This window comes from Sebastes umbrosus, chromosome 10 (genome assembly GCF_015220745.1).
Source record: "Sebastes umbrosus isolate fSebUmb1 chromosome 10, fSebUmb1.pri, whole genome shotgun sequence".
NCBI classification, from domain to species: Eukaryota; Metazoa; Chordata; class Actinopteri; order Perciformes; family Sebastidae; genus Sebastes; species Sebastes umbrosus.
In genome coordinates this window covers 13,422,822-13,447,176 of record NC_051278.1, presented here as the reverse complement: position 1 = coordinate 13,447,176, position 24,355 = coordinate 13,422,822, and the positions used below count along the sequence as shown (strand labels likewise).

At 44.6% G+C, this 24,355-nt stretch overlaps 1 protein-coding gene across 9 annotated transcripts in view; it reads left to right on the top strand.

Annotated features, from left to right (window-relative positions):
• fgfr2 (fibroblast growth factor receptor 2) overlaps positions 1–23,908 on the top strand; it is a 41,056-nt gene extending 17,148 nt beyond the window's left edge. For 3 of the 9 annotated variants that reach the window (XM_037781820.1, XM_037781826.1, XM_037781828.1), the window contains 13 exons: positions 1,360–1,483; positions 5,558–5,748; positions 6,892–7,036; positions 8,719–8,918; positions 9,652–9,791; positions 12,819–12,943; positions 13,797–13,907; positions 14,850–15,040; positions 15,691–15,813; positions 17,369–17,439; positions 19,970–20,107; positions 20,721–20,826; positions 22,238–23,908. In XM_037781820.1, the coding sequence (XP_037637748.1) occupies positions 1,360–1,483; positions 5,558–5,748; positions 6,892–7,036; positions 8,719–8,918; positions 9,652–9,791; positions 12,819–12,943; positions 13,797–13,907; positions 14,850–15,040; positions 15,691–15,813; positions 17,369–17,439; positions 19,970–20,107; positions 20,721–20,826; positions 22,238–22,402 (1,830 nt within the window). In that variant the 3' untranslated portion in view covers positions 22,403–23,908. Of the gene's footprint in view, positions 1–1,359; positions 1,484–5,557; positions 5,749–6,029; positions 6,169–6,891; positions 7,037–8,718; positions 8,919–9,651; positions 9,792–12,818; positions 12,944–13,796; positions 13,908–14,849; positions 15,041–15,690; positions 15,814–17,368; positions 17,440–19,969; positions 20,108–20,720; positions 20,827–22,237 lie in introns of all 9 variants that reach the window. The other 6 variants (XM_037781822.1, XM_037781830.1, XM_037781829.1 and 3 more) reach the window with 5 other exon arrangements.
• Positions 23,909–24,355: the final 447 nt, after the last annotated feature.

Below are 24,355 nucleotides of genomic sequence, written 5' to 3'. Positions count from 1 at the left end.
ACCCCCAACAATTAGAAACTCAAGCCCGGGACTTAAGGGTTAAATGCCCCCAGACAGTAACGTATAGAGAAGGTAAGTCGCGTCAGGGTTGAACTGAGATGAGAATGCTGAGGTAACTCAATCAGGGAGAACAGGTCCCACCGGCTTTGGTCGGAGACTAGTATGTGATTCTAGCATTTGATTCTATTGTTATGAAATGTGATTTACAAACACTGTTGCTGAGCTGGTTAACGTTTAAACTGGAGGAGCTTGATGTGCTAACTCTTTGGTTATAACGTTCTGCATAAAGAAAACCAAACTGACTTCAAATTAAAACTATAAATGCATTCCCTAATTCTTGGAAGGAGGACCTGGATAATGATATACTGTAGATGTATGTACGACTTTCCTTGTAAATTTGTCTCTCGCTCTAGTCCCATTTTGGGAAATAAACACTCCGAGTTGATTTATATGTGCTGAAAATACCTGAATCTCTATGTCATGGGAAAGTAAAGCTTGTGTTTTATTTCCTCTTTGTATAAAAAAGCCTGAAATCAGCTACAACTAGCCTTTATATGAAGAATTCCTCCCCTGTGAGGGAGTCTATTTGGATTGCAGTTTAGTTATTTTTCTCCTAAATTCCTCTTTGTCTCTCTAAACAAGCAGCATTTACTGTATATGCTAGAGTCGTGCTGATCGAGTGGAATAACAGTTAAATCAGATTTAATTTATCAGAAGCTCCAGTGATGCTGAACGAGTCTGAGGTTCCTGGTTAATGACTGACGGTTTATGAGGAAACACATCTCCCTGCCAGGAAGGTTTAGGGCCAGATTATGTTGATGTAGCTGCTAATGTTGCTTCCCTTTGGCTTTCAGCAGACTCATTACAGCGCAGACAAAAAAACAGCCGCGACGTGACGGAAACGATACAGTCAGGCTGTCAGATACACTGTGGGCAGCTCGTTTCTCGCTTTTAGTCAACAAATGTTGGACAAAAGCCGTACCTGAGCCCAGCCCTGTGGCATAATCTCTCCATTGTGTGAAATGTAGGCCTGAACAAGCAGCAGCTATAGTCTGTCTTCAGTGTGCAGACGGAAACACTATTGTTAGCTCACACCTGTGGATTCCATACAGCCGTGAAGCTATTTTTGCAAATAAATTATGAATAACTGTGTGTGAAACGGCTTAGACTAGAAGGGTGGGGTTTAGCAGCCTGTCATCCGCCTCAATATTGTTTTCCAGCTTCACTCTTCCAACCAAATCCCCTCTGTCATTTTCTTTTTTTTCATCTTTCTCATTTACTGTCACCTGCGTTTCTCTGCATGTGTGTCTTTATTGACTGTGTCTTTGTAACGAGAACCCCCCTGCCTCTCGTACCCAGGTGCGAAGCCAGCACTGGACCCTGATCATGGAAAGCGTGGTGCCGTCGGACAAGGGCAACTACACCTGTCTGGTGGAGAACGAGTTTGGAGGCATCAACCACACCTACACCCTGGACGTAGTGGGTCAGTACCGTTGCACAAAACGCAAACTCAGACTCAGAGAACACCTGTGAGTGGAGGGATGGAGGGAGTGAGAGGTGGAGGAAGGGGAGATGGAGGGAGTGAGAGGTGGAGGAAGGGGAGGCAAGAGGAAAGAGTTCTCACAGTGAGAGCTGTTTGATGGCCCAGGTGCACTCTGGATGCAGGTGCAGGTCAAGAAGTGCTGCCAAATGTGTGGAAGCTAAAGACGCATGTGTCAACAGTTTTAACGTAGTTTCCATTAACTGATATAATTTGGGTTATTATATATTATATATTATATTTAGGCAAATCCTACATGATGGTATGAGGTAGTCTTATAACAAAGTGTAGTTGTTTTAATCTATTTGAAGCCCCAACTTGGTGGTTGTTTTGTCCTTTGTGCTAATCTAACTCCAGGCAGGCTAAAACATACTCAAATAATTATTTCTAAAAGGTCAATTAAAGGATTCAGTTCACCCAAATTATACACCAAAAAAAATCACTGGAACTACTTTTTATTGAAGAAATATTTCCTACCAAAACTGCTGACAGTGAAGTCTGTGGAATATCTGTTTCTGGGAAAAAAACAACACTTTGTTGTCCAGTTTTTCAAATACAGTTTTCCATGATTTAAGCACCACAGCTTTGGCTAATAAAACAGAAACGATCCGCATGGCTCAAAATCATAAGCGGTAAGTGGAAAGATGTGCTTTTTGTGTGGTTTGGATGGCCTGTATTCCTTTAAGGTCGGCTAAGGTATGATGGGGACTTAAACCGGTGATCGTTTAGCGTCCCTCTCTAAGGACACAGAGTGCTGACCTCAGCACTACCGTATTAAAACGATTTCAGCCCCAACTCAGTCAACCCCTCGCTGTGACCTTTGGAGCGCAGAAAGCAAAGAGTGTTTTTTCTGCTCAGTTTGCAGAATCGATAGACGGCTGGAACAACAAGGGGAGAGGGATAAAGATAGATCAATGTGTGAGAGTGGACGGCAACGTTGTCCTTAAATTGATGCGGAGCCGCTCTCCTTTGGTCTCACTTGGACCACAATGCACGCAAACATCAAAGTTCATCCGATACAGTTATTCTTCTAAAGGTTGCTCAGTAATACGCAGATAACCCGGACAGACATGCAGCTGCAGCAGTTTGATTCACAGAAGAGCATTTAGGGGCCGCTGGTCAGTCCATGTCTGCGTCTGTATGTAGAATTATTCTCCTACTGTCCCCATTGTCCTGAGCAGACCTACTGTAATTACACACTTCTTATTCCCATGGAGACGCTAATCAAAACAGGAGTATTATTTTCATTATATCAGATGGAGATTGAATACCTGAGGGTTTTTGCACAATAGGCACATGCACACAAACACAAGCACACACATGCTCCCCAACTCCGGCCCCCTGCTCTGCTCCCCTCTGGAGTTCGCTAAAGCTCTCCTTCAGACCGCATATTTCTGTTTTTTGTTCTGTTTTATTGCAGAGCAGTAAACCCCCTCTACGTCTGGCTCCGCAGCCACTGCCCCCTGCAACCTCTTGCTTCATTTTCCTCCATTATAGTGGGGTGTACAGAGGGAGGAGAGGGGGAGAAAGAGAAAAGGAGGAGAAACAGAGACAGAAAAAGACTGTTCTTATCAGGTTTTTTTTGCCCAGATGACCTGCAGGATCAGCTATTAAATCCAAGAGGAACCAGCCCTTTCTGGTTCAAACTGGCCTCTGTAGAAAGGGCCGCAGTGGGACGTCCACATGACAAGTAGAAACAAATGACGGCTCTTTCAATCAGTGTGGCACCCAGCGGCCATGCGGCACTTTGTTGGTAGCCCCATGCCATCCTGTGCCATGCCGCGCTCTCTTCCTGTGCCTCTACCCCTCCCTGACCCTTAGGGCCCTGTGTGCCAAGCCACCAGGTTACCCAGAGTTCACCGGTCTCGCATGGGACGCCATGGAATGCCCCTGGTCCGTCTCCTCACACTTCTTTTCCGCCTCGATCCCACCGCCGCTGCCATCAAATTTCTCCACTAATGACTTAATTGATAAATGGATTCAGTTTTGAAACGGGTCACTACATATTGGTCACAGCAAAACATAAAAAAGCACCGCAGGGTCGGCTCTTTCATTCAATTTCAAGTTCGTTAAAATACCTTCATTCAGTCTAAAGTAAAAGTACACAGGTATCATCAGAAAGATATACTTAAAGTGTCAAAATAAAAGTACTCGTTCTGCAGTAAAATGTCCCCTGTGACTGATTATTATTATACATAAAATTATTAGATTTTCAATATCGATACATCAATGTGTGAGCAGCATTGTGTAGCTGCTCGAGCTAGATTTAACAACTTAATATGAAGTTAGCTAGTTTATTCTAGCAGTTTCCAACCTAGGGGTCGGGCCCTCCTAAGGGTCACAAGATATGTCTGAGGCGTCGTGAGATGATTAATGGGAGAGAGAAGAAGTAAAAACAAAGTTCTGACACATAAATCTGTTTCCAGTTTTTGGAGTTTTCTCTAATATTTGCTTTTTGGTGAGAAATTGGATAAATTGACCTCTTTGAGCTCTGAAGTTATTGAAACCATATGGGAAGTTTAAAGGGGTCACAAACTCCAAATACTGGGAACCACTGGTTAAATACATAAAATGCAATGTTTTTTAAAAACTTGCAGATGGAGAAGACAACATGTCTTCCTTTACAATTTCTTTTTCCCGTCATCTTTCCCTCCTTAAGTGTCGCTTTCTTGTGTGAGGTCGATGGGCCGTAAAGCAGCGTCTCTGCCCACACACGATATTCCTTTATCTAATTTAAGCAAGAATTGCTCCACAAACTTTTATTGTTTTTGGGGTTTCTCCATAATCATGATGTGGCCTATTTTATGGCACAACACACCCATTCTGTCATTTGGTCTGAGTTGTTGGCTACGCGGCTCTAAATGCTCCAGCTCACATTTGGATCAGCTATAATGAAGGTAACAATGAATGTCTCCTTCTGCATGGGGTTTTGGCTGCTTTAGTAAATTATATCATGCCAGAAAGCATTCTGTTTGATTGGTGTGACAAAGACTTTGGCGACTGATTGAAGTCAGTCACCTCTCTCTGTTTGGGAAAGATCGATCCGAGGTGGGCTGTGTTTGGATGGTGGATAGAAAACGGTGGGAAAGAAAGAGAGACAATAAACAAGGCAAGGACTAGGAATGTGCAGGAAGGAGGAGGGAGATGGGGAGGGAGGAAGGAGGGGTGGGAAGCATCTGATCTGACAGATTTCAGAAAGATGGAGCAGGAAGACAGGCAGGCAGACATATGGAAGAAGTCTCTGCACTCTCCATCTGTTGATCCCTTCCATTCACTCTCCCTGCTAATTCTCTCTCTCCTCCTTAAGCCCAGCCTCTACCCTTCATCACACAGCCTCACCCTCCGACCATCCCCCCCTGACCCACCCCCGACCTTACAGACACACACATACACACAAATGAATTCACTGCACTTACCTTGAGGCTTTGTTTTGGAAAGGCAATGCAGCGCCCCAGGCTTAGTGATGTCATTTTGTGTGTGCGTGTGTGTGTGTGTGTGTGTGTGTGGAGGCAGCGGGTGGTTGCTGTCAGTGTGGGGGTTGGTGGGCTCCTCAGCGTGGTTGTGAGGGCCGGGTAGTGTTTGAAAGGGGGCATTGTTCAACAGGTCTCGCTCTGTTTGGATTCGCAGGCCAAATGTTTGCTTGTAAAAGAATGCAGATAGCTGGAGATGTGGGGGTGCTACGAAGGTGTTTCACTTGCCAAGACTGGCACATACGTTTTGCTTAAACCCCCTCTACTCACATGCAATATCTATGGAAGTCCTCCTCCACCTGAGCTCTTTATCTTGTAGTGATAAATGCATCCGCCTCTTTGTTTTGTGTGAAGCCTCTAAATGGCTTTTAAGATAAGAGCATGGCAGCGCGGTCATGATTTTACCTGTCAAGGCTGCTGGGAAACATTCACACTCACAGTACGTGAAGTTCTGCTTTTGCACAGATAAACTACTGTATGATTCTTAAAGGGAAATGCCACGTTTTTTGAGACACCTACGTGTAACATTTCCCCTCCCTCTCAACAGAACGGTCCCCTCACCGTCCCATTCTCCAGGCTGGCCTCCCAGCCAACACCACTGTACACCTTGGCGAGGACGCCCGCTTCGTCTGCAAGGTCTACAGCGACGCCCAACCTCACATCCAGTGGCTGAAACACATCACTCAGAACGGCAGTCACTACGGCCCCGACGGACACCCCTACGTCCGAGTGTTAAAGGTACGTCCCTGCACTTCCTCTTTTTAGATTTTATTCTCTTGATTAGAGTCCTTCCCTCTTTTTTTCTTGTTGTTTTGCCAACTTGTTGCAGGTGTTTCGGATGAATTAGAAAAGTCATATAAGGAACTAATCATTTACATTTCCTCCCTAGAAGATCTCTTGGTGGTGATTTCCTGCTTTCTCTTCTCTCCAAATACAGTTAGCTGTAGTCACCATGTTTGCATGCCTGTCTGATTGATTGTCTGATTTTACATGTTAATATATATATGTGTGGATTGCAGCGTTCAGGCATTAACAGCTCCGACGTGGAGATGCTCACCCTCACCAACGTGACGGAGAAAGATGCTGGGGAGTATATCTGTAAAGTCTCCAATTATATAGGCGAGGCCAGCCAGTCGGGCTGGCTGACTGTCATGCCAGGTAACCCTCGAGACCTGATCCCACCTACCTACCTTCCTCCCCCCCCTCCGGTGTGGTTTCCTGGGCTTTGTCCCTGACCTGCTGTGCTGTGGTGGTCCTGCTGGTGGTCTCTTGGTGGTCCTGGTGCTCACAGACCTTCCTTCTCTCACCCTAATGGTCGACCCTTGTGTTTCAGCTGCTCCCTCCACTGAGACTCGTGCAGCCATGGAAGCACTGCATGGACCTGCATACCAAGACACTGCCATTGTCACAGCTAGCATCTCACTTTGCCTTTCTCTCTTTGCGAGCTGTGTCAAGAAGGTGTATGGTGTTGCGGTGCAGTGCTCTCCATGCTCTCTGTGTTAGTTTGTGCATGTGTCTGGTTCAATGTGTTGACTGGCTTCTATAGCAGGTTCTGTTGGTGACGGGAACCTTTTTTTTTTTTTTGGTGAATTGGTTCTATTTTCTCATGTTTTGGTGAGGGCTCTATCTGTGTTTATGGATCCTCCTCTTCCTCACCCTCCCAACATCCTTTGCTCTAGATGGAACCTCAACAATGGACGCCATCCAGCTCCTCTTATTCCTCTCTTGGTGTTTTGGGTCTCATTTTTTTTTCTCTCTCTGTTCTCCCCCGTCTTTCTCTGTGACTTGTCCTCCCCATTTCTGCTTTCCGTTCCCCCTCTGCTCTTATCTTCGTCCCTCTCTTTCTTCTCCTCCACCTCCTCTTCCTCCTCTTCTCCCCAGACGGCAGGTGTTAACACCACAGATAAGGAGATAGAAGTTCTCTACTTGCCCAATGTAACATTTGAAGATGCTGGGGAGTATACGTGCTTGGCGGGTAATTCTATTGGGATCTCCTATCACACTGCTTGGTTGACGGTGCTTCCAGGTATATACACTCGTAGACTGTCCTCTCTTTTCTTTCTCTCTCAACCTTTTCTAAAAAACAGTTGGATTATGTCATTACAACGACCTCTGTGGAAGGCAAGTCCTTCCCCCCCGGAGTCCGAGGCACACAGCTGAAATATTAGATTACTGCGATGGACCAGCACGGTCAACATCCAAGACAATGTAACATAAGAGCAGGGAGCATATATTCTATAATATTATCTGGATTGGAGAGCTGTTGAAAGCTCCGAGCAGATAACGGGGTAGTTTGCAGACGACTTATTGTAACTCTGAGACGGAAGTGGAGCTCCCAGAGCAGCTCGAGTGTCTCCGGACTCCAAAAGGAGGGGAGGGTTTGTCGCCCGCCTTCGCTTTTCCTTCAGTTGCATCTCTCTCCTGCACCTTGGGAAAAGTCTTTCAGTGCCACATTTTGGTTCTGCATGTCAAATAAAGCAGGGTTTTTCTATGCCATTCCCTGGCTCTGATAATTGGCTTCTTTTAAGATCCTTATTTCTCCTTGAAATAAAGATCGAAAGTTAAAGCTCAACACTCGCTTCAAGTTGGCTTGACTTTCTCAATTATCAGGGCCGAACCTCTCTGCTTTGACACAGTGAATGCATGTGAATGTGTGTGTTCTCATTCATCAGCTTATCCTATTTTTGTCCGTTGCTGTATGTCTCGCCTGTAATTATGCATACCAAAGGATCAAATACATAAAACTCAGTGTCAGTATCCGCACAAGTTCACTCCAGGCTAAACAAACAAAATGTTTTGCTCAAGTTCTAGCCGAAAGCAGGGAATTAAACGAGATCGATGAAAATAGTCTGCAGCCCGCAACAGACAGCCGGTATCAGCCCTCCCTTAATGTCGTAAGCAGACGATCGTTTTGTTTTGTCTGTAAACAATACAGCGTAATGATCACAGGCGAGCCGTTTCCTGTGGGAGTAATATGTAATATTTATTGCCCTTGATGTGCTCTATCTGCAGCACTGATGGCGCCTTCGAGGCTGTGGCTTCGGTGTGTGCGCTGTGGTTTTTGGACCAGCAGATACAAAGCCAGACAGGAGAAAGGTTCCTAGATGTAGCTTCACCTCCAGCTGGCTGTGCTGCACAAGAGCCTTGTTTGTGGTCTGGAGGGCTATGCATTATGGAACAGCCCATATCTATAGCACACACACACACACACACACACACACACACACCGACGCACACAGCCCATTTCCTCGACAGGAAGTTCAGGCCATATACAACCTCGAAGGACACCGCTTTCCCTTGTTTGCGATCTGAAGTGAAGCGCGTATTTTTCCGTCGTCCGTGGGCGTGTGTTTGTGCTCGCGTGTCTCCAACATTAGCACAGAACGTAGACATATGCAGGCCTGGTTGAGACTGTTAAGCCTTGTACAGGCCTGTAAAAAAAAAGTAGACATGCTGCGGTGGGAAGAAGAGCGAGAGAAGGATGCTACAAAATCATTTCTGTTTAGTTAGTCGGCCGATGGTGATTACATTTACGCATGAGTCATCTCCAGAGCATCTGTCTGTGTGTTTGCCTGTCTGATACCCATGTGTGTCTGTTCAAATGGAGAAAAGTGCTTATCTGTCACCCATACGTGTGTTCACTGAGAGTCTTCCTCTAACTTTCTTCCCCTGATCTCTCTCTCACTGCTCACCCTTTACTTTCCTCAGCCGTCGAGAAATCCCCAGGACCCCTTTCCCCAGACTATGTGGAGATCGCGATATACTGCGCGGGCGTCTTCCTCATCGCCTGCATGGTGGGCATCGTGGTGGTGTGCCGCATGAGGAACACTGCAAAGAAACCTGACTTTGGGAACCAACCAGCGGTCCACAAACTGAGCAAGCAGATCCCTCTGCGCCGCCAGGTAACAGAAAGTAGATAAAGAGTTCTAAAGGCATTTAACACCCCTAGAGGAGACAAACACGGCCAACAAACTTTACATAAAGTTATATAGGAATATAAGGAATATATATATAGGAATAAAAATTGCATGGTTGACAAATTTTTAAAAATACTTGGATTTTGTATACAAAAAAAATCCTCCATAGTACATACTGTTGTGGTATTTTTAACAATCCACCTCCAGCCTCACATAGAAGGCATTTCTGAGCAAGTTAGCACTGCTGCCTGAAACTGCAGCCAAAGCTTTTTCTCTCTCTGTGTGTGAGCTACGCTTTTCCCTCAAGGGAAACCAAAAGGTACGCTCCAAAAGGTACAAAAAGTGTTGGATTACAATCTGCGGAGAGACTGATTCCTGTGTCAAGGTAAGGTTAGGTTTGGAGAGAAGAGCCCCGGGGACGACGGCGATGCTGAATGATCCACACACATCCATCAAAATTACTGTTGTTGCTCACTTCTTAATGATCTCTGAAATGTAATCTCTGGCCTCGAGACAGACTCTACTGTAATGATAAAACTGTGGAAATTAAGGATGCATTTATATTAATGTGCCGTAATTAACCAACATTCCTGGTAATTTAAATAAAATCAGCCAATTACGCTTATTATACTCATTAAGTCCTACTCCTCTAGTGATGCCTCGGAGCTCTATCTGACCTATGAACCCAGACTCCGGTGATCAGCCAATCTTTCCCCCCCTATAGGTGTCGGCAGACTCAAGCTCTTCCATGAACTCCAGTACGCCGCTGGTACGAATCACAACGCGGCGAAGCTCTGCGCACGACGATCCAATACCTGAGTACGACCTTCCCGAGGATCCACGCTGGGAGTTTTCCAGAGACAGGTGAGGACTGTTTGATTTCTGTGCACATCATCACTCCCTGAACAGTTATTTTGCATCAGAAACAAGTGAAACTACATGGCAGAGTTTAAAATGTGTGACTCTGCTGGTTTCAGTGCTCATGAAGATTGATGTTTTGCATTGAAAACAGTAATTATGACCGAGTCCTAATTGCAAGTTTTACAAAAACGCAGAAATACATAATTATGTAAATCTGATTCAGTTCTCACATAAAGCATTAAATAGCCTTTAAAATGCGGATCTGCCTTGCAGTGCCGCTTTTATCTAAAAGTGTTATTCATAATGACACACTCAGGCCTGCATAGAGTACATGTTTGACAGTATGCATGATAACTTTCAGCACTCCACCCTTAGCGATTGTCCTCAATGCAAACACAACTATCTTTGGCTAACGGGGCGCATTATAGTAGCCGATAACTCAAAGATTACTCCATAATGAGCATCTGTGTGATTGTATCTGGGCTGCTGAATGATCAGATAGCTATTGTTCTAGGTGAAGAGAGCCATTAACACTGATAGGCAGCAGGCAGTAATGACTAACTGCTGAATAATGGTTGTGGTGTCTGAGATAAAGGCTACTGATTCATCTGTTGGTGCTGTAGTAAAATGACCTGAACTTGGCACCCTGCCTCACCTCATCATTACAACCGCTGCTGCTGCGTCACACTCTCACTCACACATAGTCACACACACACACATGCTTCTGATGGGAAGGAATGGAGCGGGGCTAATTACTGGTTAGCACTCACAGCTTTCATCTGCATGTTTGGGCTAGGGGTGTTTGCTCGGTTTCATACCAGAGGAATTAGCACCGCTGAGGTTTGGATTGGTCACAGTTGCAGTGGCCGCTGATAAGCTTTAGTGTGGATTTAACAGGACAGAAAGGTTAGAGTAGTTTAATACCCACTTGAGGCCTCTGGTTTTGAAAGAAAAGGGAAAATCCCGAACCATAAACACCTGTCTTTTGTTAAAATGGTTGTAAAAACATGTAAAAAAAAAATTGCTTGGATCATAAATTTTACCATTACTCATCAATGTAAAAAATAAAAACAAATCTGATGTAAAGCTAGACTCTCTCTCTGCAGAATGACATGCACACAAGAGTAAAGTTTTGACTTTAATTGATGAACCCACCAAATGGGATGCTTTATCTAGGCTGAATAAATCTCTGTGTGCCTCTCCGTTTGGGTCTTTATTCCTCGCCTGTCATCCCAGCGCCTGAGGGATCAAGTTGGGATCGCAGAACGTCGAGGAATGCTAGCGTTTGCGGTTTGCATGGAGGGAAAAATAACATTGATTATGTGTGGCTGGATGGACAGAATGGATGCCATTGAGCGTGGCGAGTGTGTGGACAGATAGGGGATTGTGTTACTACAGCAGGGCGCCGGCCTCGGGGCTCTAGGCTTTGCGGCAGGCAGTGTGAGTGTTTACATAGTTAGGACGCTGGGCCTTAGGGGTGGGGCTACACCTGTCAATCAAATGAGAAAAACACCAAGGTACACTGCTAGTTCAGGGGTCAGATAGGTGCTGAGGCTCTGATGGATAGTTGTGAAAGAGCGTGAGTATGTGAGTCATGGTTATTATAGTAAACGAAAACTTAAACTAAAACGAAAATAAGCAGTGAAAAATATTTTAGTAAACTGACACTAAATAAAAATGATATGCTTATTAATAACATTTTTATATAGAGGAATATTTTTTTTTAAAATAGTACATCCACAGAGCTTTTAGAAAGGTGCCGAATAAAAGTATGGCTTTTCCTGAAAAAAAAAATATGATTGTGAATTTATCATTTTAAAAATTTTGGCAGATCCAAAATTAATGTTTTGTTTATCTCTGTGGAACATATCGGACGTGTGGTTCCCACTTCTAACAAGGCTTCTGAGACAATAGTAAAACAACTTTGGTATCACGTTGTATCTCTGGGTTGGCAGTTAGCGTGGAAAAAACAGATAAATGGCTGAGCTTGATGTTAAGTGTCTGGCAACAACTTGTTGTGAAGTAAATGTAATTGAACGGGGGAGGGAGAATGCGACATCTAGTGGCAGTCTAGTGGCATCTAGTATATATAAAAGCTAAACCTATCTGAAAAACTGAAACTAAACTAAGTGAGAAATAATGTACAACAAGCCAGTCATTGTTGTGAAATAAACCCCGCTTCGCGTCGGGGTGCGGCATCGCCCTGAAGGGGTTTATTTCACAACAATGACTCGCTAGCTGTACATTATCCCGCTTATTACACGGCTACTTACGTAAGAAATCAATAATTTGACACATAAAAGTTCCGCCAGAGTCCGACATCAGAACTGAGCCCATAGCAACGGTCTGTTATACATAGCAACGGTCTGTTATAAAGAAATAACAGACTGTAGAATGCCGTGATTGACCAATTATAACCTTGGTGTGAGTTTAATTTCCTCACTATATGAATCAGTCTTATATAGTTTGGACATAAAGTTTAAAACACACCAGCGATTGTGACATGGCTTACAATAAAATAGTACTTAAATTTCCATCTGGTATTGTAGTCAGGCCCACCTGTATGGCAACATGAAGCCAGCACTCCATCAGTCACAAGCTAATGTGTCAGGGCCAAGCTAAGCCCTGTGTAATGACTTGTAAAGAGTGTATGTTGGAACATGCCAAGGCAGGGTAAACAGTTTAGAAAAGAGTGCCTCTCCCTGGCTTTATCAGGTGATTATCGTTGCCATGTCTGCCTTCCTACCTACTGCCCTGGCACGGGCTGCAGTCACCACGCCAATAAAGCACTCACACAGACACAATCTGATTGAAACAGAGAGCGCGATCTAGTGAAGAAAAGCACAGGGTGAGGTTGAGAAACTGGCCTGGTGCCTGGTTTCATTACCTCTCTTGCTCTATCTAACCTGTGTATTTCTGCACTGGGAGTGAATCGATGCCACAGTCAGGTCAAGTCGATGAGCTTCAGTTTGGGTTTCCGCAGCTAAACAGCTCCCTGTCTGTTTTTCTTGTTGCCCTGTTTGTTGTCAGCAGGTTGACGCTGGGCAAGCCCCTCGGGGAAGGATGCTTTGGCCAGGTTGTAATGGCAGAGGCCCTGGGCATCGATAAGGACAAACCCAAGGAGGCCGTAACTGTCGCTGTCAAGATGCTGAAAGGTAAGTGGGTCTCCTGCCGCTGCACAATCACAGCGAGGTTGTAACGGTAAACGTCTGACTTGTGCTTCAAATCAGACCACTGGGATAACACGTACACTGCTTCATTATGTCTGGTGGGCAACCTGAGTACATTTTATATTTGATTTACGCTCCAGTGAGGGTTCAGCAAAGGTACAAGGCGGAGCCTGGGGCTGTCATTATTATTCGTTATTGGCGGTTGCTGAGTGACGGCTAGTGGGAGGCGGGTTATGTAGGTATGGGTTAGGGGCGGTCACATACCTGACCCCAGAGCAGCAGCTGGCTGGAGCTCAGTCAGCACCCACACAAAGAGGCAAGTCACACTAGCAGCACGGCTGTGATTAATGAAAGCAGCAGGAGGGGGCACTGGGTGGGTTTGGGGTTAAGGGTGGGAGTGGGGGGGCGGTTAAGATCAGGTACAGCAGCAGGCTATTGGGCCAACCTTGACAATGGGAATCTGCTCTTTATAAGGAAGGTAATGGTGCAGAGGAATGCAGGCAATGCCATTCGGACCGTCTGGATACCTGTGCTGGTTCAATCAGGCCCATGAAAAAGGAGCCTGTGCAGCAGATAATGAATCCAGATTGAACGTCTTTAATTCCTCCTCCTCCCTCCGCCTGGCACTGAAAGGATGCCTCTGTAGTCTGCGTGAGGAGCTTCCCTCACTGCAGTAACTTTAGCCCACATTGTCTGTCAGCCGCACTTAATCAGAATTACCTACAAAACAAGGTGTTGTCTCACACTGCCGATACTGAGCAAAGGGATTAAAGGGATGACAGGACTAGGGTGTGTTTGTTTTGCTGACAAACTTTAATCCAACTTCTTCTGTTTTTAGATGACGCCACTGAGAAAGACCTGTCTGACCTGGTGTCGGAGATGGAAATGATGAAGATGATTGGCAAACATAAGAACATCATTAATCTTTTGGGGGCCTGTACACAAGAAGGTGAGTAGGGCGGGTTACAACATATCAAACCGTTAGTATTAGCATTCAGTCGTCCGCCAGGTTAACTTTGTACTAAAGGTTGCCGCACACTTCAAACAAATTCATAGAAATGTGTCATCAGACCACATCAGACAGGGAGTGAAGGACGAGCTGGAGGTAGCTGGAAGACATTTGTACGTCATAAGGAGAGGTTGGATTTTAATTGAATGTGAGGAGTGGAGAAAGTTGAGCAGCACTCTAAGAAAGTTTTCTTTTTATCAAAGCTATTCATGAAGATCAGTGGAGCCAAGATTGTGTGAAACGCGTAAAGAAATAATGTGCAGTCCACTTGCAACTACGCCCCCGGCCTTTTCACACCTAAGCACATCTTTTCAGTCCCTGCAGAAAATGGTGGATGAAGTTTAGAGCTGCAACGGTTAATAGATTAGTTGTCAACTCGTAAATTTATCGCCAACTATTTTGATAATATATTAATTGGTTTGAGTAATTTTTTAAATGAATATTGTGAATATTTTCTGGTTTCTTTACTCCTCTATGACAGTAAACTGAATATCTTTGAGTTGTGGACAAAACAGGACATTTAAGGACGTCATCGTCGACATTTTCTCCATTTTCTGCCATTTTATAAACCAAACAACTAATCGATTAATCGAGAAAATAATCGACAGATTAATCAACAATGAAAATAATCGTTAGTTGCGGCACAAATTAAATTTGAGTTTCTGAAATGTACATAAATATTGGGATGCAGCACTGGACCTTTTGGCCATTTGGAAGGTGTTTTCCATACAGACTTTCTCATGTTTTTGAATTTCTTAACATTCAAATGAGACAAATATGTACCGTATTGTATTAAAAATTCTCTCTGAATTTGGTTCAGTGTCACTTTCTCTCAAAGGGAATCATTCATGTTCAATAATGTTGGTCTTTTCTCCGCTGCAGGCCCCCTCTATGTGATAGTGGAGTACGCCTCTAAAGGCAACCTTAGGGAGTACCTCCGAGCTCGCCGGCCGCCCGGCATGGAATACTCCTACGACATCGCCCGTGTCTCCGATGAACAGCTTACTTTCAAAGATCTGGTCTCTTGCACTTATCAAGTGGCACGGGGCATGGAGTACCTGGCATCACAGAAGGTAAGGACACACACACAAACACACTAAATGTCCCGTTCTCACATCAGTCCCCTGCTGGCTTCCTAGACACATCTCAGTACACATAGCATTTGATGTATCCAGCGAGGTTTTACGTAGGGGGCTTGCATGTGCGTCACTGTGGGAATATTGTCTCCTAAAAACACATCTCTGACCCCCTGCCCAATCCCTGCATTGTCTCCCATTCCATCACAAAAGCCCCTCTGTGTAGACAAACTGCGAGGTTTTCACAATGGGGATACGGCCATGTTGGCCAAACGCAGCCTCACGCTCCCTCTCACTGTTGGAATGTGACAGAGCGGACTGTCTCTCACGCACACACACACAAACACACACACGCTTGCACATGCGTGCTGATGCACAGAAACAACTTCGACCATATATGTGCTAAAGTATGCGAGGAATCCCTACTTATCCAGACATGTTCGTGTTGGTGCAGTCACTGTGGCGTCATGTTATTCAGTCAAGCGCTACCTCTGTGCCGGAGGATTACAAACATCTTAGTACCATTTCAAATTAAGTATACACCTGTTTCAGAGTTGATGTATTTATGGAATGAGGTAACTGTCTTATTCTTCTTTTCCTCCCCACTTTTTCCACTCCCCTCTCATTTCTCACTCTCTCCATCCCAGTGTATACACAGAGACCTGGCCGCCAGGAACGTCCTGGTCACAGAGAGCAACGTCATGAAGATCGCTGACTTCGGCCTGGCCAGGGACGTCCATAACATCGACTACTATAAAAAGACGACCAACGTGAGTCCTCAACCTGCGTGCCACACATCCACACTGAGGGAGTGGAATGTTTTTAAGAGCCGCAGTGTGAGATCAGTCCACTCGTCTCTCTAATTCCCTCCCTTCCCTCATCTTTCTATCCCACTCTTCCCCTCGGCTGGTGTCTTGGCAGAAGCTGCAGGTTCCCAGGAAGCCTGTGAATGTAGTGCTTCTGGAGACTCTGCCTTGTTTATCCCTCAGTCTCTTGTTCCTTTAGTTCCATAGACATTTATACAATTAGCCAGAAAGAGAGACAGAGTGAGAGGGAGAGGGGAGCGGCTTCAACATAATTGACATTTCCATAGTGGCCCAGTGGTGTCTTTCTTTCCCACCGCAGAGCAGCATTGCCGGCACATCCTCATTTAGTATGCATGGATGGCTTTTCATTGCATGCAGAGAGAACTAGCTGACAACAACAACAACAATATGCGATGATGTTGATGGTAATGGTGATTACGACAATGACAGCAGCAACAATGATGATTACTTGTGTTAAACTGCTGTAGACAGAGCCATCATTGTAAATGTATTGTAGGTGCACAATAAGTGATACAATACCTACACTTTTTTTTACAATATATATATATTGTATATATGTATTAGGCTGCCAATAGATTAAAATATTTAATTGCGATTAATTGCAAATTAATCACATTTTTATCTATTCAAAATGTACCTTAAAGGGAAATTTGTCAAGTATTTAATACTCTTATCATCATGGGAGTGGGCAAATATGCTGCTTTATGCAAATGTATGTATATATTTATTATTGGAAATCAATTAATAATGCAAAACAATGACAAATATTGTCCAGAAACCCTCACAGGTACTGCATTTAGCATAAAAAATATGCTCAAATCATAACATGGCAAACTCAAGCCCAACAGGCAACAACAGCTGAGTCCGCTACTGAGTCCGCTACAACCTAAAAACCACAAGTTGCATTAATGCGTTAAAGAAATGAGTGGCGTTAAAATGAATTTGTGTTAACGCGTTATTATCACTATATTATTATTATGATTATTATTAACTTTGACAGCCCTAATATATATTATTGTTTCCTACCATTTTTCCTGCACATATTTGTAGTAGTAAGCTTAGTATTTAGCGGCTGACATCTGTTTTATAAGGACTTATTAAGGTCTCCATTAGTAATTCAGAGTGTCTGATGAGATTATTCTTGCCGTTAGCCCACCACACAGATATTGACCGAGGCCGCCTTGTCAGCTATGCTTAGCTTCCCAGCCAGTGTTTTAATGGCACATGGAGATAAACTCTCTCCTTTATCTGTGACCCTGTTTATCAGCTCTATTGCTGTAACAATGTAAACGTTCCTCTGGGAAATCCTCCTCCCAGACAGTCGCTCTAGTGCCTTATATTCCCCAGGCTGCTTTCACGTATCGGCCTTTCCAGGAGGAGTAATGAGATCTCCCAGCAGTGAATGGATTCAAAGCTGCTCATCAGGCCAGAAATTAAGAAACACAGAGATGGGTTATGTGTAGATTTATTTTCACCTCACGCTTGTTTGTGTCCTCAGGGTCGCCTCCCGGTGAAATGGATGGCCCCAGAGGCGCTGTTTGACCGGGTCTACACACACCAGAGTGACGTGTAAGTATATAACAAACTGTTTATGTGTCCCACAAACACAATTATGTGATATAATATAGTTTAACACACATCAGTGATGCAAATAAACCTTTTCAAACAGTAAAACACACCATCACGGCTGTTTTTAAGATTTGCTGTAGCCTGCAGTCAGATTCAGAGGGTTGTTTTTCTGGGAGTGGGTGAGGTGTTTTGGTGCAGCACTGGTGAGTGTTAGGTGGGGGGTGGCTGCCTATTGGGGGGCCAGCGCTGGCCGGTCTGTGGCAAAAGTGAGGATTTCACGCTAGACTTGTAGCCAATGCCGTGTTACTAATCTGACCGGCTTCAAAGGGCCCTGGAAGGAGCCCGGAGCCCACCAGCGCCTCCTCCCCCACCGACTCACCCCTCGCTCCTCCGGCTCCGGCTCGGAAGTCTCCCCTCCTTTTGGGCCTCCGCACATGTCCAAACGCAACAATGCTGCAGCAGTGCGGGCCTCATCCTCCTCCTTTAACCCCCTGCCATCCCCTCTTCACTCTCCTCTCCTCATTCAGCAACACTTTGAACATGTGGCTCATCGTTTTGGAGCCGTTCCATCATCAAAATAATCTCCCCCTCCTCCTCCTCCTCTTTTCGCCCCGCCGTTCTTATTTTCATTCATCTGGTATGTGAATTGCTGACCCGTCTCTGTCTCTCGCTCTCTCTCTTTTCTTTTTTTAAGTTCAAGAGTACTCATTCTAAAAACAGAACAAAGGAAGAGCGTCCCTCTCTTTTTGGTGTTTGAGTCTTATGCGTCCTGACAGCGTTGTTTGAAGTTTCTGCTCCAGACACTGGCGGCAGAAAGCGTATGTGGCAATTAGATAAATGCCTCGCATGCTGACCCCTGGGAAAGGAGATTTTTGTGTGTGTCTATGAGTCATACACCAGTAGCACGCTAAACATAGCGCTCATCCAGTTAAGCACTTGGATAGAGGATCTCTCTACTGTCCATGTTTGTGTGTGCACATAAATAATATGTGTACATACACATCATGCCCTTCATGTTTCATGGCGCAGCACCAATCAATAAGCTGGGGGAGTACAGGGGCCGAGCGGGGGGGGTGCAGGCATGAAGTGCCTACTGTAGTCCTTTCTATCAGCTCGCTGCTAATTACGTTTCATCACTCACTTTTAGTAATTGGCTTTTTCACATGGCGCATGTAGGGAGAGGGAAGATGAGGAGAGGGGCGTTGGGGAGGTGGAGGCTGGTGGGTTCAAACATCACCAGAAGCGTAGGCGATCCATACATGACATCAGATTAAATGAATACATGAATTGCAATGAAACTTGCGGTTTTGACAAATGGGCCCGGGGGATTCGGCTCTAGCCGGCTTAGGGTAAAGAAGAGTTGCGGTTCAAGCCCAGAGAGACGATATCACGAAGGCACCACCTCCCCAAATAAAATATATGCATTCCTTTAGCTTCTATATCACGTTTCAGAGCCTTGAATCTTAATATTACGGTCAGTTCCACTGATGTATGTACATCATGTATCGACTGATTTTCTGACATTTGTATTCACGTTGCTTTCAGTCGATATTGAGAACGTACAACCTAACTACTTGAGATATGAATGTAATGAGATTTGAATACGACTCCAGAATACGAACCATGCTAATACAGATTCACTTTAATGCGTCTAGTTGGCCAGAATACACAAGTGGCCTCTAGTAAGGCCGAACGCCGGGTCAGTTAAAGTGACCCGGGGCATGTTGGTTAGTGTGTTTATTTGGTGAGTCAAGGTTGGTTGACTGCACGGAGCAACATGTTGACAAGCGCTGAGAGACGGTTACAAAGAAGCACAGAAAGGAGAGACGAGTGTGTCAACAAGTGGAGAGATACAACGCAGTGATAGAGGAGAGAACAAACCCAGGGCTGGTTGTGTAAACAGATGGAGGAACTGATAAACGTCTCAACCTGCCTGTCCATGCCTTCTCGGCCTGGTTGGACCACTAACATGGCCTGTGGTTGCTCACGTGCAGATTAGCGTTTATAAGCGCGTCTATGTGTTGTGAGACAGCCTATGTGTTGACATGAATCATGCATGCTGTCAGTGCAAGAGTGATTCATCTGAAACGCTGCGGATCCACACTCTCTAATATAAGCATGCAGCGTGACAGTGATGGAAATCAGCGGCGTGGAATCGCTGATATTTAACGACCAGAATGAGGAAGTAGTTAATAGTCACTAGCCATCTCCGGGGCCTCTCCCTCCTCTTTTTTTTCCCTGCTGTGGGTGGTCCACTGTTTGTTTTGGTGTGGTGTGACTGGACAATGCCAGCCTGTTTGACTGGCCAGCCGGGCACAAAAGCCAGCATTGAGATCAGCGCCAGAGTGGCACTGGGAGCGGGTTCGCGCCACAAGCCACCGGACGGCAGAAAGAGGGCATTGACACCACGGCGGTCGCACTGTTCAAGTTATTTCCAAACTTTGGCCAAGCGAATCTATGTAAACGATCTGTAGGTTAAAGGGGCCTAATAGTATTTTAAATGTATTTCTGTGTTTTTCTGTCTCACCAGCTGGTCATTTGGGGTGCTGATGTGGGAGATCTTCACCCTCGGGGGCTCCCCCTACCCCGGCATCCCTGTTGAAGAGCTCTTCAAGTTGCTCAAAGAGGGACATCGCATGGACAAGCCTGGCAACTGCACCAACGAGCTGTAAGAATCATAGTTTTCTCCCAAATTTACATCCACCCTAACCCCACTGTCACCCAGATACACACTAGCTCTTACACCCAAGACTCTAATGCCACCCCAGTCTCCATCAGATCCATGACTCCGGGGCTCTGTGGCCACTCTGTCGGGCCTCTGCACAGCTGGGACTGGCTGCTATCAGTGTCCTCATTCACAATTAGTCCTCTGCAGTCGGCGGACAATGGCGCAGCTCTGTGCCACACTGAGAGGGCTGATGGAGAACAAAGTGGAGACAGATACAATGGCAGTGCATGACATACACACATTATAGTATAGTGAGGCATGTTTGTGATCAGCAGCAGGCCATCGGAATTATCTCTATTTCTGATGGCATAAATGAATATAGTGCCAGAGAAAACCTGCTGTTTTGATTTATTCTTTGACATGGAGGCTTGAGTCCAGAGGCATAAATCATTCAACAAATGTTGAAAGTTGAATACGAGGTAGATGAGGAGTGGCACAGCTTGAGTTTTGACAGGCTAAATAAAGCATACAACACTTCCCTGAATTACTCTGTTCTCCTTCCCTTAATCCACTCTTCTGTTTGAGTAAACACTTTTTATTTTTTCCCTCTCAGGTACATGATGATGAAAGACTGCTGGCATGCCATCTCATCCCACAGACCCACCTTCAAGCAGCTAGTAGAGGATCTGGATCGCATCCTCACCCTCAACACCAACGAGGTGAGAGCAGCTCTCTTCTCTTCCTCTTCACAGAAAGTTCCTGGATTCAGGGTGGTCAGAAATCATGCTACAAAAACCCTAAAGTTTCCTGGCAGATAGGAGTGTGGTATTTCATAACAATAAAATAGAATAATATGATAAATTCCTACACACAGTTACATGTTTCTCAGTCCAAACTAAATGACGCTCCTGCCAGTACACGCAGGGTTCAGCAGAACGCTGCTGAAAGCTTTAGGAGCATTAGCAGCCACGTTGCTGACACAAGGACTAAATGGTGACCGAAAAAATGGCCGGATGATTTGATCCAGGCCCAACATGGCCGCTACGGCCCAGTGAAGTTGCCCAATCATCACATTCATGCCTCGCTCCCTACAATGGCCTGCGTTTCTTTCCATTCCCCTTCCTGTCTCATGTGATATCCGAGTGCAGACCTGAAAAGAGGCCGCCGATGGAAAGCTGTCAAGACTCGTCTGCTCTTGGAGCTGGAACGTCATGAATTTATGCCAAAAAAGCCCAACTTTGAGTTTGAACTTTTGAAATGTAATAAAGCGCCCTTTTCTTGCCTTTTTTCCCCCCTCCTCCTCTCCCTCTGCCCCAAACCGCTGGCAGATGTGGAGGTCTTTAGTAATGTGAGCCTTCTCGTGTTGAGCTGGGAAAATGGAAGCCAGCGCTCATTTTCTAGAAAACCCCAAGAACTCTTTCTCCTCACAACTAGTCCCAATAACAGCCATGAAAGACAAGCAGGAGGAAAAAAGAAAAGACATGAAAAGACCAAAACAGCTTCAAAACACTGGGCCGAGTCAGAAATTAATAACAGGATTTCTTGGGGTTTTATTCTCCGTCATCTTCATTTGTTCGGGGGGAGGGCGTGAGCATTGTGCTCTGCCAGCTTCTTGATTTTTTTCTAGCCATCTTATAGTGTTTATGTTGGGTGTTTCAGATGTCAGATTTGTTTGGACTGAACTGATGTGAAGGGATGCTGTAAAAGCTGGAGTGCCCCAGTGCTCTGGTCGAAACGTATCCTCTCTTCCCAACCACATTAAACCATTTTGTAGTGGACCAAGACCACAGCCAAGCCAACCCTAGTATCTCCAAGCTCCGCTGGATCAGCCTGCAGTCCAACATTCAATTTACTACTATTGTTCCTGCAAATATTTTCATACAGTATCCAGTTTAAGATTATGTTTTCTGTTCTGTTCCATAAACCCTTCCAGGGTGATTTGGCATGGTTTAGATAAATATCATGATGAAGGTGATACTCTCTCTCAGCCTCCTCTGGAAAGTCCCTGGTCTTGTTGACTAGGTTTCAGCACTATATTTATGTTCTCGTTTGCTCCAGGTCTTTGTAACATATGAGCTTGTGTCTGAGTGTAAATTATCTCACCCGGCCCTCTCTTTTCTGTGTCTACAGGAGTATCTGGACCTTTGCGCCCCGACAGAGCAGTATTCCCCCAGCTTCCCCGACACTCGCAGCTCCTGCTCCTCCGGTGACGACTCCGTGTTTTCCCACGATCCCTTACCGGACGAGCCCTGCCTCCCCAAGTACCAGCACATCAATGGAAACGTCAAAACATGAGCCCCCAGCTTGACCCGCCCCAGTCTTACCCCTCGACGTCCCAAAACAAACGTAGCACAGACACCCTCTCTGAAATCCTCCTGCCCCCCCATCACCCCTCTGGCTCCCGGTGGACTAATGGACCCAGATGGGACTGGGCTGGTGGCAGCGCTGCTGTCACACACTCATACTGCCATACACACACACAATATTCACATGAGGTCTTAAAGGAGAGGACATAAGCTGTTTTTTACTGACTGAATGAGTTCCCTGGGGACCCTCCTCTTCCTCCTCTCCCCTTCATATAAACAGACTTTTCAGTTTGGTTCTCATGTTGGTACGGAGAGGTTTTCTTTTTTTACAATCGACGACGTTACTCGTTTGGTGATCCCATTCCAGTGGCTGGCATTCCAAGACTATTATTTGCTCCTGGAGGAATGTATGGACCGATATGAACTTCAAAAACAAGGGACTAGAAGAGGATGACGAATAGGAAACGGACTGAGAGACAGAGCTTCAACTAACACAACAGAGGAATAGAAGGAGGAGCACATATAGAAGCTGCTCTCCTGTTTATTTTGTAATATTGATGCATTTCTTTTTTCAGTTCTCTTGATAAACCTTCCCAATTATTCTGGAGAGAGAAAATACACAGTATAATGTATAGTGCTGGGTATATTTGTAAATATATTCAAAAATGTATAAATATATATTATATATTTACAATGAATTATTTTTTGTATGGACTCCGAAATAACCCCGACCTTCCCCACCCTACTTTGAGTTTGAGGCAGGTTTTCTAACAGGTTATGTGTCCTATATTTCTCTTCACACACAAACTCACACTTACAGACACGGATACACGCACACACAAACACACAGACACACACACCTGTTTTACTCTCACTCAGTAACACAGTTGAGTATTGGCTTTCAGGGACTGAGGTAGCATGTTAATTTATTGACTTGTGTTTTTTTGAAATGAATCAAAAAAGTCTGGAAAAAAAAGAACAAAAATGGCAGAAATGATGACATTAATGATGCTGATAATACATAAATAATCCATTAAATATATGGTAATTTAAAATGATCTTTCAGCAGTAACACAAAAAAGCTATTTTTAGTGGGTTTGAAAGATCCAGGTTTTGTAAGTTTTATATATATGAATGTGAATATTAAGTTAAATTTAAAAAAACTGTACATTTTATAGTCAGCTAATCCCTTTCTTATGTAGATGTTGATGCCATTTTACTTTTTCTTAGCTTTGCTTTAGGAAACGAGATTGATTTCTGGATATTTATATACGATTGACGGAAAAAGATTTTGGAAACGCCTACTAGCAATCCGCTCCCTCACTTAGACTTAAAATATAGACTCCAAATTTACTTGACAGAATTGAAAGCTAAAAAACAAAGTATTAAATCATTCAAGTGTTTTTTGTCTTTTTTCTACTGGACCAACTTTAAGATGTTCTTTTTGCAAGTGTTCATGCCACATTTGCGAAAAATAAAAGATGGAAAAAATATATTCTTGTTCTAATCTCTGACTTTGTTGGGTTTTTAGTATGAAGTTCTGCATTTTAGCAGTGAATCGCCGAGATAAGTGAGAGATAAAGCTGCTTTATTTGTCTAAGCTGGAAGAAATGTGTTATCATTAAACGGCACATTCCTCTGAGCTACATTTATTTTCCTTTGTGTCTGATATGGGCAGAGGTGATTTAGCTGTCCTCACAAAGTGCTCAGTGCTTTTTAGGAGAAAGTATTTTGCTTTTATGCTTTGATTCTTTACTTACTTCGTGAAGGGAAGGGTTTTCCACCATATCTGCAATTAACTCAGAGAAACTGGACGACTCTGCCGGGGCTCAGAAAGTGGATAGAAGACCTTTTTCTGTATTTCAGATAGTGCTGACTGATAAATCGTATTTTCATCGTCATCGCGATATGAACATGCGTGATAAACACATTGCAAAAGGCT